Source organism: Vicia villosa, linkage group LG3, assembly GCF_029867415.1.
Source record: "Vicia villosa cultivar HV-30 ecotype Madison, WI linkage group LG3, Vvil1.0, whole genome shotgun sequence".
In the NCBI taxonomy this organism is placed as follows: Eukaryota; Viridiplantae; Streptophyta; class Magnoliopsida; order Fabales; family Fabaceae; genus Vicia; species Vicia villosa.
Genome location: NC_081182.1, coordinates 105,111,531 through 105,124,313, shown reverse-complemented (window position 1 = coordinate 105,124,313; position 12,783 = coordinate 105,111,531). Strand labels below are relative to the sequence as shown.

Here is a 12,783-nt window from a genome sequence, read left to right as displayed (position 1 = left end):
GGTATACCACATACTCACCCTCGCTTCTATGCATTTGCATCTAATATCTCTGCACAACTAATAACTGAATTGATTTAATAATATAAAATATTTATACTAAACTTTTTTATATATATATATATATATATATATATATATATATATATATATATATATATGTCAAAGTTTGTTTAATTTTACACCAAATCTCAACCGTTTTAAGAATTGATCCAACGATCATATTAAATTAAATAAAATAATAAAAAAATATATAGTCTATTTTTTTGCATAAAAAATAGACTATTTATACGACCGTTTGATCAACTTTTTTAACGGTTGAGATTTGATGTCAAATTAAATTTTGACACGTTGGTGTTATATATATATATATATATATATATATATATATATATATATATATATATATATATATATATATATATATATATATATATATATATATATATATATATATATATAATTTGTAAAAAAGGTGTAGAAAGAGGTGGCGAATAAACCAAACCAAAACAAGGGTCTACATAAGCTGTGTGTTCCATCATTGAATGTTCTGTTGACATATGAACTACAGAGTCTCCATCTTTGATTAAAAACTCTCACCCTCTTCAATTTCTGTGCAACTTTTTCTCTCACACCCTATTTCTTGTGCTCACGAGGTATTTTTTGGAGTCAGCATTTTCCCACTTAGTTCAACCATCTTTTTCTGTGCATTTACTTGGGTTTTTTTTGTGTGCTTTTAGTTGGATCTAGATTTAGTTGTGGAAAACCTATTTGATTGTTTTGTAATTGGGATGTAGTTACCTACAGGGATGAAATGGGTGAGCATGAATTTAGTTTCTTTGTTTTTTATTTTGGTTGCAAGTTTCTTTGCAATGAACTTCTCCTTGCTCTTAAGCTGTTTGATTTTTTGTCTATTTGATGTTTAACTCACTTTGAGCCAAACTCTGTTGAAAGTTTGTCATGAAAGAATAAAAACCATGTCCTATGGAAAGTTTCAATATAATTGTTTGATGCTTCTGCTTGAAAAATGATATCTGCTCTAGTTGTTTACCCTTTATGTATTTTATAAATAAAGGAAAATGAAATTGGAGATTGGATTATTGTTTAACTTGATGAACTTGAGTTTTTAGTTTAATTATAGGGTTTAATTTTGGGATATTTGAGGAAATAAATGTTTCTGCCAGGTCTGGGAAACCATTGTAGTATGACAAAAGAACAACATGCTACTTTAAGCTGGTTTAGTCAATGCATGTGTTGATCTGCATAAGAATATTCTTAGTCTTTTATAATATTTGAGTGATGACCAAAAGTGTCAAAGGATTGAATAAAATAAACGTTTTGACTTCATCCAATTAAAGACATATTTGCAAGCTGTGATTTGAATGCTTTGCTTTTAGATTGTTGTAGCCTGCAAGGTCTTGTATAAACCATCCATATCCATAATTAATATGTTTATTGTCTTTTCTTGAATATTATTTTATCGTATTTCCGTAACTGTTATTTTTAACCTCTTTTTTTTCTTCCAGGTATTTGCTAATGGGTGGTGCTAAGTCAGCTGTTGATTTAATGGAATCTTCATCTGAAGTTCATTTTTCTGGATTTCACATGGATGGTTTTGAGCAAAGAGAAGCTAGCATAGAACAACCAACAACATCGGAAACTGACATGTACAATCAACCTTTCGTCATAGGTGTGTTTTCTTATGGAAAGTTTCCAAATTAGTACTAAACTCATCGGGTACTTCATATTTGTGTCCATTTATGGTGGGCGCACTTTGCGTTGTGTTTCTAGTGTCTGCACTATCTTGATGGTTTTGCTGCTAGTAGGAACTGAGAGGTGATAGAGACCATAAATGCTTTGGGTTCTGTTCAATAACACCATTAATTAGTTAGTTGCACATCAATTATTTAGTAGACTGATAAGGTAGGTAGGGTCATATTGTATATAAATACAGAAGAGAGGAAATGAGAAGGTAAGCTAGTCATTCAAAAGAATTGGGGACTAGGGCAGGGAGGTTACTTGCCCATGATGTTTTACATTGTTTTTCTATAGTCTGAGTATTACTCCCTAATTCTTTGTAATAAAATTATAGTTCATGTAAGGTTCTGGTCTGTTACACCAGAGAAAATATCACTGGCTCTGATATTTGTCTCTTCGAATATAGTTCACATGAGACATTAACACAATTTCTTGACATTAAAATACATTTAATTGAAGGAAAAATGACATAAACAGGCCAGATTTCACGTTTTCCATGGAAAGAAATCACGTTGTCTTATTTGTGTAATTATAAATTAACACGGAATTAAAATACTTAAAATTTAATATACAGGTATCAGTTCTAGCATCATAATATCATTTCATCTAACATTCCTGTTAGTAAATCCTAAGTTTGGTCCGTTTGGAAGCATCCTTTTCAGTTTTTTACAACTTCTTCCTTTTATCTTAGTGATTCTAATTTATTTATATATTTTTGCAGGTGTTGCCGGGGGTGCGGCATCTGGCAAAAAAACAGTTTGTGATATGATTGTTCAGCAGCTTCATGACCAGCGTGTTGTGCTTGTTAATCAGGTATTGAATTCTTTCTATTCATACATATTGTGGTTAAATTGTGAAAATATCAAGACCTATTGTACTTATATTGAGCACTCCCTCTTTCTTTTGTCTTGTTTTTTTTTTTTGGAGTCGTGTTTCAGAATTTGGGTTAGAACCTTTTTTATTGTTTTTGTATTGATACATTGGCCGGATAAGTTATCTATTTAACATATGACAGGATTCGTTTTACAATAACTTGAGCGAGGAGGAACGATCAAGGGTACAAGATTATAACTTTGACCATCCTGGTTAGTACAATTACATTTATTAGTTTGACATTATAAGTGAGTGTCTTTTAATATTAGGAAACTGTAAACGATGAAAAGTTCTGTTATTCTTAACTTGGACACTTTTCTATATTTCTTCTTTATTTCTAGTCATTATAGAAGAAAACAAACTATGAATTCATTGTTTAAGGTTTTATATTGGTGAATGATAATTTCCTGAAAATTGATAGGCTAGCAGCAGGATTAGGAAAATGTAACATTCTATTTTCTTGATAACTAAGTGAATGTTCTTGTATGTCTGTTATGATTTATCATCAGATGCTTTTGATACCGAGGAATTGCTTCGTGTTATGGACAAATTGAAGCATGGTGAAGCTGTAGATATTCCAAAGTATAATTTTAAGAGCTACAAAAGTGACACATTAAGAAGGGTATATCTTTTGAACCTTAAATTTTGTTTTAGAAGTTTTAAATAGTAAATATCATGCAAAAGGTACCTTTGTTTTTTAGTGCATATCTCATGAATAAAATATTTTTGATACTATAATCTAAATGCATATTTAGACTCAGTTTTGCGACGAAGCTCATGTCACTATGATTTCTCTTCAGGTGAACCCTTCAGATGTTATAATTTTGGAAGGCATCCTTGTTTTCCATGATCCACGTGTTAGGGAGTTGATGAATATGAAGATATTTGTTGATACAGGTCCTTTTGTTTCCATTAACTCAGAATTTATCGTATTGTATGTTTCACATAGCATTTGTCAATATATTTGGAATCTTTTAGAATAATTTTATTTCATCTCGAGGAATTGGTGTCCCCGTCCTCATAAACCACAATATTTTGACCTTCTAGACTCACATTAATAATTTCTTTCATTTATTTGTTGATTGTTTATGTATTGAACTTTTGCTTGTGTATCTTCTAGTTATTTTCCAATCCGGTAGACTTTCCATGCCATTGTTGAAAAATACTAAATTACACCGTCACTTTACATTTTCAAATGTTCAGTGCAGATGCTGATGTTCGTTTGGCAAGAAGGATTAGGCGTGATACCAGCGAGAAAGATCGGGACATTGGAGTAATTCTTGATCAGGTAGCAATTTAAAACCACACCGTTTTGCACTACGCTAAGGACTTTTCTATATTATGTTGTATTTTTTTCTTTTCCAATATTGATTATTATTTGCAAGACTAGGGAAAGATAATTTTAATTTCATGATGGTGATTGGCTCTATTTAAATTCCTTAAGATAATTTTAATTTCATGATGGTGATTGGCTCTATTTAAATTCCTTAATAATGAAAGCTATGCATAGTTATTCAATTTTTGAGGGATTATATTATTATGGATTAATCTTGATCAAGTTAATGCATTCTTCATCTGATTTTGACGGCCAATACCTTCAATTAAATGAATTTCAGTAGCTGATTCTTTTGTTTCACTTGTTGCAGTATTCAAAATTTGTGAAGCCAGCTTTTGATGACTTTATTCTTCCAACAAAGAAGTATGCTGATATAATCATACCTCGTGGAGGAGATAATCATGTGGCTATTGATTTGATTGTTCAGCATATCCGCACGAAGCTTGGTCAGCATGACCTGTGTAAAATATATCCGAATTTATATGTAATTCAGTCGACTTTTCAGGTACCCTTTTCTTCAATTTATTAACCTTCTCAAATAATCTCGCAGAGTTCCAAGCTTTGATTTTTGTTATAAAATTTGAATCGTCGTAATAATTGCTGCTATGCAGATTCGAGGTATGCATACCCTGATACGCGATGCTCAGATAACGAAGCATGATTTTGTATTTTATTCTGATCGTTTGATTCGTTTGGTAAGTAAACACCTTTCATCATCACTTTCCAAATTTGGCGGTGATATGGTATTTTCTTTAACTATGCACTTGACCAGGTTGTGGAACATGGTTTAGGACATCTTCCATTTACAGAAAAACAAGTAATCACTCCCACAGGTAATCTTTTCCTTTTCATGCTGTTGAAGTTGGTATTTGTGTTTGTTAGAGTTTGTTCGAAGTCCCATATTGCTAAGGTTCCCGGACTGTTGGGTGTATAAATATGTGAGGGCAACCTCACCTCTTGAGCTAGTTTTTGGGGTTGAGATCCAAAGTCTGGTTCCGATTCACATGCTTTATTTTTGAATTCTTTAGTTTGTATTATTTGCCTTTAAATTCACCCTTTCTTAAATGCAGGTTCTGTATACACTGGTGTAGATTTTTGCAAAAGGTTGTGTGGTGTTTCTGTCATCAGAAGGTATTAATTGTTTTCCGAAATCTGGATTCTGGAGTTACATTGACATTTGATTAAATGTTTTCCAAGATCCTCGCTTCCATGTATTGAATAATTTGTTTTGACAACTATTTTTGTAAAAGTTGGTATTCAATAGTTTAGATATTTTTAAGAAAAGTTGAAGTTTTTGTGTTTATGTTTGCTTACTGCTATAGTGAAAATCATTTTGTAAAAAAAAACCATAGCAAATGGCCCTAAGTGTCTTTGCTGAATTGATCTTGAACAGTTATTTAAATAGAAAATATAGCGTCTTAAAGAACTAGCTCCTCCCTCCTCTCCTTTGTTTGATATGAAAATATATCTCGGCAGCACTTTATAATTAATAAAAGCACTTTTTGTTGTTGTTATATTGACATTCATATTCCTCTAATTTCAGTGGGGAGAGTATGGAGAATGCCTTAAGAGCATGCTGTAAAGGTATTAAGATTGGGAAAATTCTGATCCACAGAGAAGGCGACAATGGTGAACAGGTTTGTCCATCTGTGTCTGTATGATGCTCTGGTACATATCTCTGTTCGATTTCTCATTTTCTTGGTTACTAACTTCTTATCTTATGATCAAATGAATAGCTAATATATGAAAAATTGCCAAATGACATCTCAGAAAGGCATGTGTTACTGTTGGATCCTATTCTCGGCACAGGTTTGTGACAGTCTCCTTTTTTTCTCATGGTTGTTCCGAATAGAGTAGGTAGCCTATTGAAATTAGAATTAGAAGTTTTATATTTGTTTGTTGATTTTTTTTAATATCTTAATTATGTTGCGATAATGAGTGTTTATATTCAAACCGATTCAAATGAAAACCACAAACAAACTGGTCCAAAAACTAGTCACATCAATTTAAGTTCAATTCATTTGCTCCATACTTGTTTTAGTCACGTTGGCCGAACTATGTAAATATATATGCACATTTTTGTGCTGCCTTCCGCTAGAGTTTCTTACGTAGCACTTTTTGATTAACCATAGAAAATTTCATTTTGTAGGTAATTCGGCTGTTCATGCAATTTCTTTACTTATACGAAAAGGTGTACCAGAGTCCAACATTATATTTCTTAATCTCATTTCTGTAAGTTACTAATGCCTTAGTTCCTCTATGCATCTTTTCCTTATTCGATTTGTAGTGTGATTATTATTCTCTCGGTTCCTTCTGTTTTTTTGTGTTCTTATGATTGGTTATGTTTATGATCTTCCCATCGTTTGCAGGCTCCCAAAGGTGTTCATGTGGTCTGCAAAAGTTTTCCAAGAATTAAAATAGTGACATCTGAGATAGAGATTGGCTTGAATGAAGATTACCGTGTCATACCGGGCATGGGCGAGTTTGGAGATCGGTATTTTGGAACAGATGATGATGATGAACAAGTGGTGGCTGCTTCACAGAAGTGAAACCAAATTCAACAAAATCTTTTGGTTGATCATAATTACAAGAAACTTTCTATGTTGCAATATGCTAGGGGGTCTGAAATTTTAGTTCTAAATCAATTTAGACTCTACTAGGCCAGGAATAACCATGATAATTTGATGTTATCTTTTACTACTATATTCTATAACAAAAATAATTGGTATGTGATTTGAGAGTTGAGACTTCATTAACCTTGTAAAGACTTACAAGTTGTGACCATATTTGGTATATGGACGGTAGAGCAATTCAGAGTCTTAGTTAGTTGCACTAAAAGCTACAAGCAGGACCTGTTACACAAGGATAAGCAGGTGGAAGTAATCAAGTGCCAAAGTACTTTTCAGAGGGTCACTAATAGGACAAGGATATTCCACTAATACCATGGTCATATAGTATTTTGACAGTAAAATTAAATAATTAGAGTGTCTGCTTTTGAAGATGCTCCATTAAGTCAATACAATAAGGCTCTGCATAATATATTCAAATATAATTTTGAAATCTACTGCATTTATCTTTCATTTTTTTTTTCTTTCACATTTAGGCTTTTACCAGGCAAAAGGGCTTATAATGAGTTTTCTGTGATGAATAATGTACACTAAAAAACTGTTGTGAAAACTTTAATGCAATTATGCCCCCTTAAGAAGTTGCAAACCTATTTGTTGAAAAATATTTTAAAAGTATATTTTGAGATTACAAAAATCTTAAAAACATAAAAGCAGTTAGTAAGTTAACAGAAGACGTCAGAACTGCAGGGAGGCGACAAGGGGAGATGGCATCAGAGTAAGATTGGCGGTGGGGTCGATGTGATGGGAGGCTGGCAGCAGAACCAACACGGTGGCTAGTGGCACAATAGTGGGTCAGGGTTGGAGCGAGATTGGCCGTGGGGTCGATGTGACGGGAGGCCGGCGGCAAAGCCAACACGGTGGCTAGTGGCACAATAGTGGGTCATGGTCGGAGTGAGATTGGCGGTGGGGTCGATGTGACGGAAGGCTGGTGGCTAGTGGCGCAATAGTGGGTCAGGATCCGGCGGGAGGTTCTGTACGTAGGAGCTCAAGTCCAATTTTCCCGGTTCGTGAGCTTCATTGTTTTGCTTAGTGAATCAGTTTGTTAATGGTTGGGTTGAGTCTATTAATCAGTTGGGTTTCAACATTTAAAAAAGTGTATTTCTATCATTTTTATTTTTACAAATTTCAAAACATTAGAAAAACACACTAAATTTTTAAGAGCGTGATTTTGAAATTTGTGAAATCCTCGAAAATATTTAAAGGGATATGAAAATATTTTTAAATATGTTGAGTTTGTGTGATTCATATAAAAAATTTGAAAGATTGAAAAATAAATTGGAGAAATTAAAAAACACTTTGGTAAAAAATAAACCTATTTTAAAAAAACTGAAGTCACTGTTTTTTTTTTAACTCCTTTATAATTTTTTTTAACAATCCTTAACAATATAGTGAATGTGAGAGCGGCTCTCTATCTCATAGTAAATGGTTTGATTGAATTGGACAAAATATTATTGTATTTCTTGTCTTTTAATCAAGTTAAATTGTTGCCTTATTGTATAAAGAATTATTTTTTCAAATGCTATTTATTTTGTCATTATTCTTACGCATCAATTTTTTTTCTTTTTAATTTCATGTTCATCAAGAAAACACCACTTAATTGATAATAGCCATGTTTCTATTTTATATGCAAAAGGGCACTTCACATTAAAAACGTATCTATTGTGCCATACATATCAGTGTCTGAGATCAGTATGTATTCAATCATTCATATCTTCTTAAACTCTTACAAATATTTATGTACCAGTATCAGTGTTATATCTAGAAAAAAAAATCCAAATAACCATGTTTAATAATTTATTTACACCAAAAACCATCTTTTCGGAAAAATTACCGGTATGACCAGGTTTCAGAGGTGGCGTCCACATAGGAGCCACCTCAGGTGGCGCCAACCCCCAATTTCTCCTAACCTATGCGCCACCCAGGGTGGCATCAATGTACATTTTTTGATTTTTAGCCACCTAGGGTGGCGCCTATGTACATTTCCCTTTTTTTTTTTTTTTTTTTTGTTTTTTTTTTAATTGTTTATATACTAATTTTTTTTTAATTTTTTTTGTTTTTTTTTTAATTGTTTATATACTAATTTTTTTTTAATTTTTTTTATTTATTAATAAAATTGTTTTTAACATAAATAAATAAATTATTATTTTTTTATTTATTAATAAAATTGTTTTTAACAAAAATAAATAAATTATTATTATTTTTATTTATTAATAAAATTGTTTTTATCTTAAAGTATTAAAAAAAATATATATTAATTTGCAACAGATAAAATCAGTGAATCAGCTAACTCGAGCGTCCACGTAAAAAAGTAGTTCATTCATTAATTAAAAGGTACATAGAAAATAACCAACAGAAAAAGATAAAGTAAAACATCTAAGAAATCACCACGGTTAAAACAATGTCATTAGGTCCATGCATCATTTGAATGGCATCAATGTCGTATTCCACGTTATCCCAGAAAGTTATCGTTGCTCCAGTCACATCATCAGCCCTTGTTTTAAGCCTCTTGATGCTTCTTATCTGTTCGCCGGCCTCGTACTCCCCCTCTAAAAATCTCAGGAGAGTCCTCTTGAGTTGCTCGACGGAAGAGATATTCCAAAACATAACCGGCATGGGAGGTTTGACGGCGGAGAATATGACATGTCCGTTCCTTCTGCGATACTCCGGTTCAGGTTCGCTACGCCATGTTGATCTCCGGGGCGGCAACTCTATTGTCCGGTGACATCCATCTGGCCTAATGGTTGTCCGGCGAGGCATGGTTGTGTTTGTGTGATTGTTTGGTATTTGGAGTTTGTGTATCTGTGTGTAAACTCAACCATAGGACCCCCCACTGATTTGGGTCGCTGGCATATTAAAAGAGTTAACAATCAATGGGACCACGCAGATTATCGTACATTCGCACCTGAATTTTGTGAGATGTGGAGGCAGCGTCGCAGCCGTCTGTTACAATTCCCTGTAGCCCAACTCCCCATGTTTCCAACCGCGAGATACCTTGCTTGGTATAGAACAGTCACAACCCCCGATATGTATGTGTCAGACCCCTACTACCTACACGACCCCCGCCAACAACAACACGCACAACAACCACCCCAACAATACGCACAACAACCACCCCAACAATACGCACAACAACCACCCCAACAACCACCCCAAGAACCACCCCAACAACGACAACAACGCCAACAACGCCGACAACGCCAAACATCCGAGCAACCTGACCATGAGGAATTTCAAACAACACCAACAACGCCCTACCAAAGTCAACCCTTCCAACAACAATCATGGGGCTTCACCCAACAACTCCGTGACGCCGAACAATCCACTAGGCTACCCGTCCAACAACAATCGTGGGGCTTCACCCAACAACACTATGACGCCGGCCCCTCCTCCTCCACTAGGCAACCCATCCAGCAACAATCATGGGCCTTCACCCAACAACACGGCGACGCCGGCCCCTCCAGCTACAATAGGCAACCCAGCCCCGACATGGGTCTAGATGACAATTACGACCCAAACGAGCAAATGACCACTCAATCGTCACAGTACCAACAACATGAATACCCCACACCCCAATTTCCACAACACCAACAATATGGGTACACCACACCCCAGCAAACAATGCCATTTTTTCAAGGTCAATCAAGCGCTGGGTTTTACCGACCATGTGACGCAACTCCACCGCCAAGACAAATCTTTGAGGGCATGGGGACCCGACTATTTGACAGCAACATACAAGAATACATGTCCAATGAGCGCATGGAGGGGCTAATCCGAGGACCGCCTACCCAGACACAACAAGAACAACCAAGGAATAGGGGGGGTCGTGGAGAAGTGGCTCGTCGAGATCCTTCCAACCGGATTCGAACAGTTCCAGATTGCGGAACTGGCGGTGAGAGGGGTCATGGTCCGGCGCCGGGTCGGAGGGGTCATGGTCGGAGGGGTCGTGAATAGCATAATATCCATGTTTTATTATTTATCTTATTTGTACCGTATTTGTAATGTTTGAACTGTATGACCGTATTTCTAAGTTTGTTTCTGCATTTCTTGTACTTGTAATGTTTGGAATAAATGACATGTGGTGTTTCATTATTTATTTAATTGTTAAAACAATTTTATTAATAAATAAAAAACTAAAATATAACTTATTTATTTATGTTAAAAACAATTTTATTAATAAATAAAAAAAATTAAAAAAAAATTAGTATATAAACAATTAAAAAAAAAAACAATAAAAAATTAAAAAAAAATTAGTATATAAACAATTAAAAAAAAAAACAAAAAAAAAAAATAAAAAAAAAAAGGGAAATGTACATAGGCGCCACCCTAGGTGGCTAAAAATCAAAAAATGTACATTGATGCCACCCTGGGTGACGCATAGGTTAGGAGAAATTGGGGGTTGGCGCCACCTGAGGTGGCTCCTATGTGGACGCCACCTCTGAAACCTGGTCATACCGGTAATTTTTCCGAAAAGATGGTTTTTGGTGTAAATAAATTATTAAACATGGTTATTTGGATTTTTTTTTCTTATATCTAATGTTGTATTGTATTACTACAAACTATGAATCCACATAAAGCAAAAAGAAGTAACCAAGCATATCAAGAATTTCCATCCCAATACCCCAACTTCATCTCTTTGTGATGCACTTTCTAGCTACCAAGACACCACTTGGTGGACTAGTCATCTCCATCTGACATCTACTATGCAACCAATAAGACCAATGAAAAAGTCCCAAATTCATTCTAACTTTAAATCTTCCTCTTACATTGTAAACAATCTGGTTACTCTCCACTTGCCTTTGAAGTTTCACACCAAGCTTGATATAAAGTTCAACGATTGCAACCTACTTTCCTTTTTCCTTTGAGTAAAAGTCTGAATCGACTGTGCTGATATGACCGCATCTGAAAAGAAAAGCTTGAAGTCCAAAGACTCGAAACTCACATCAATCTTGGTGTTGGGGTTGGTAAAATTTGCAAGGAGAGTGAAGTCACCATTGAAATATTGAGGTGAGTCAAAGTATACGAGATCGAGCTTTGCATTAGGTATGTCAAATGTAGGGTTTTTCGGTTTGATGGCTAAGAAGATGATCAAAGTTGTGACACCAAAGAAAATTAGCACAAGGCTGAATATGAGACACAATATTGCTCCAAACCATATTATTGGATTGGTTCTTTGAAACCTAAGTTGTCTTAGATTTGGTGGCCTTCTTAACTTTGTTGTGGTTGAAAATTTTGCTTCATTTGATATGACAATTTGGTCTAGAGGGACTTGTTTTGTTTCATTTGTGGTTGGATGCAAAGGAGGAGGTGGAAGAGCAAGCATGTTTTAGTAGAGATATTTCTAGAAATATGTCACCTTATACTCAAGATATGCAATGAGGAAGAGATGAATTAGAGATTAACATGAGTATGAAATGTTGGTTATAGGTTAAGGAAAATGAGTTGAAGATATAAAGAAGCTTTTGATTGAGTAGTAGTTAGTGGGGACAATATGTTTTTTTCTAGGAATTGGTAAAAGGTGTAGGGAATATATGAAGCTAAAGTTGAGGAACATTGTGGTTTTTTTGTTTTGAATGTAAATGAAATCGGTCTATGGTAAGTAATGTTTGAGAAAGTTGTAAAGAATGAATTGAATTGAGCCCACATATTCTTTATTGCTTTTACTTTAAGGCTTTATTATCTGATTGTTACATACATATCAAATGGTGAATGTATATGTGGGATTGTTTATGTACTAAGGAACCATTATTAAGTTGCTAAGATTTATGTGTGGTTATTTGTGTTGTTAGTAATTGATTTGGTCTAAATAATTAACTTAAACATGGTTTATGTTTATCCTTCTATAAAGTGACATATCCCTGCAGTAGTCAAGGATTTGAAAGGAAGAAAAAAAAAAACAAAGAATCAATCATGTTGGATGCTAAAACATAGTATATGTCTAAACAAAGGAGAAAGTAGTGAAGGACTGTCTAAATATTCAGGAAAGTTAAAAAAAAAAGATTTGCTCTGCAATTTGAAAATGAAGAAATACAAGTAGAGATAGGGCTAGAGATTGGAAGATTGAATTGAGGTATTTCACAATAAGTTTTTGAAAGTTGTGTGACTAAATTGGAGATTCTCATGATACTTTAGGGATTATTTTGATAAGTTGATCAAAAAAGAAGTCTATTTTGATATTTTTATAGTTTAATGACT

General features: G+C 34.1%; 1 protein-coding gene and 1 pseudogene across 1 annotated transcript; one reads left to right on the top strand and one right to left on the bottom strand.

Annotated features, from left to right (window-relative positions):
* The first annotated feature begins 470 nt into the window (after positions 1 to 470).
* On the top strand, positions 471 to 6,699 carry LOC131662255 (uridine kinase-like protein 4). Its single transcript, XM_058931989.1, has 15 exons — positions 471 to 653; positions 1,524 to 1,687; positions 2,477 to 2,568; positions 2,771 to 2,840; positions 3,138 to 3,250; positions 3,429 to 3,525; positions 3,837 to 3,916; positions 4,275 to 4,469; positions 4,576 to 4,659; positions 4,737 to 4,797; positions 5,035 to 5,095; positions 5,508 to 5,601; positions 5,701 to 5,773; positions 6,114 to 6,196; positions 6,334 to 6,699. The coding sequence occupies exons 2-15, from the start codon at positions 1,534 to 1,536 to the stop codon at positions 6,511 to 6,513; spliced, it is 1,437 nt and encodes a 478-aa protein (XP_058787972.1). The 5' UTR covers positions 471 to 653; positions 1,524 to 1,533; the 3' UTR covers positions 6,514 to 6,699.
* Positions 6,700 to 10,897: 4,198 nt separating this feature from the next.
* On the bottom strand, positions 10,898 to 12,022 carry LOC131656488 (uncharacterized; annotated as a pseudogene).
* Positions 12,023 to 12,783: the final 761 nt, after the last annotated feature.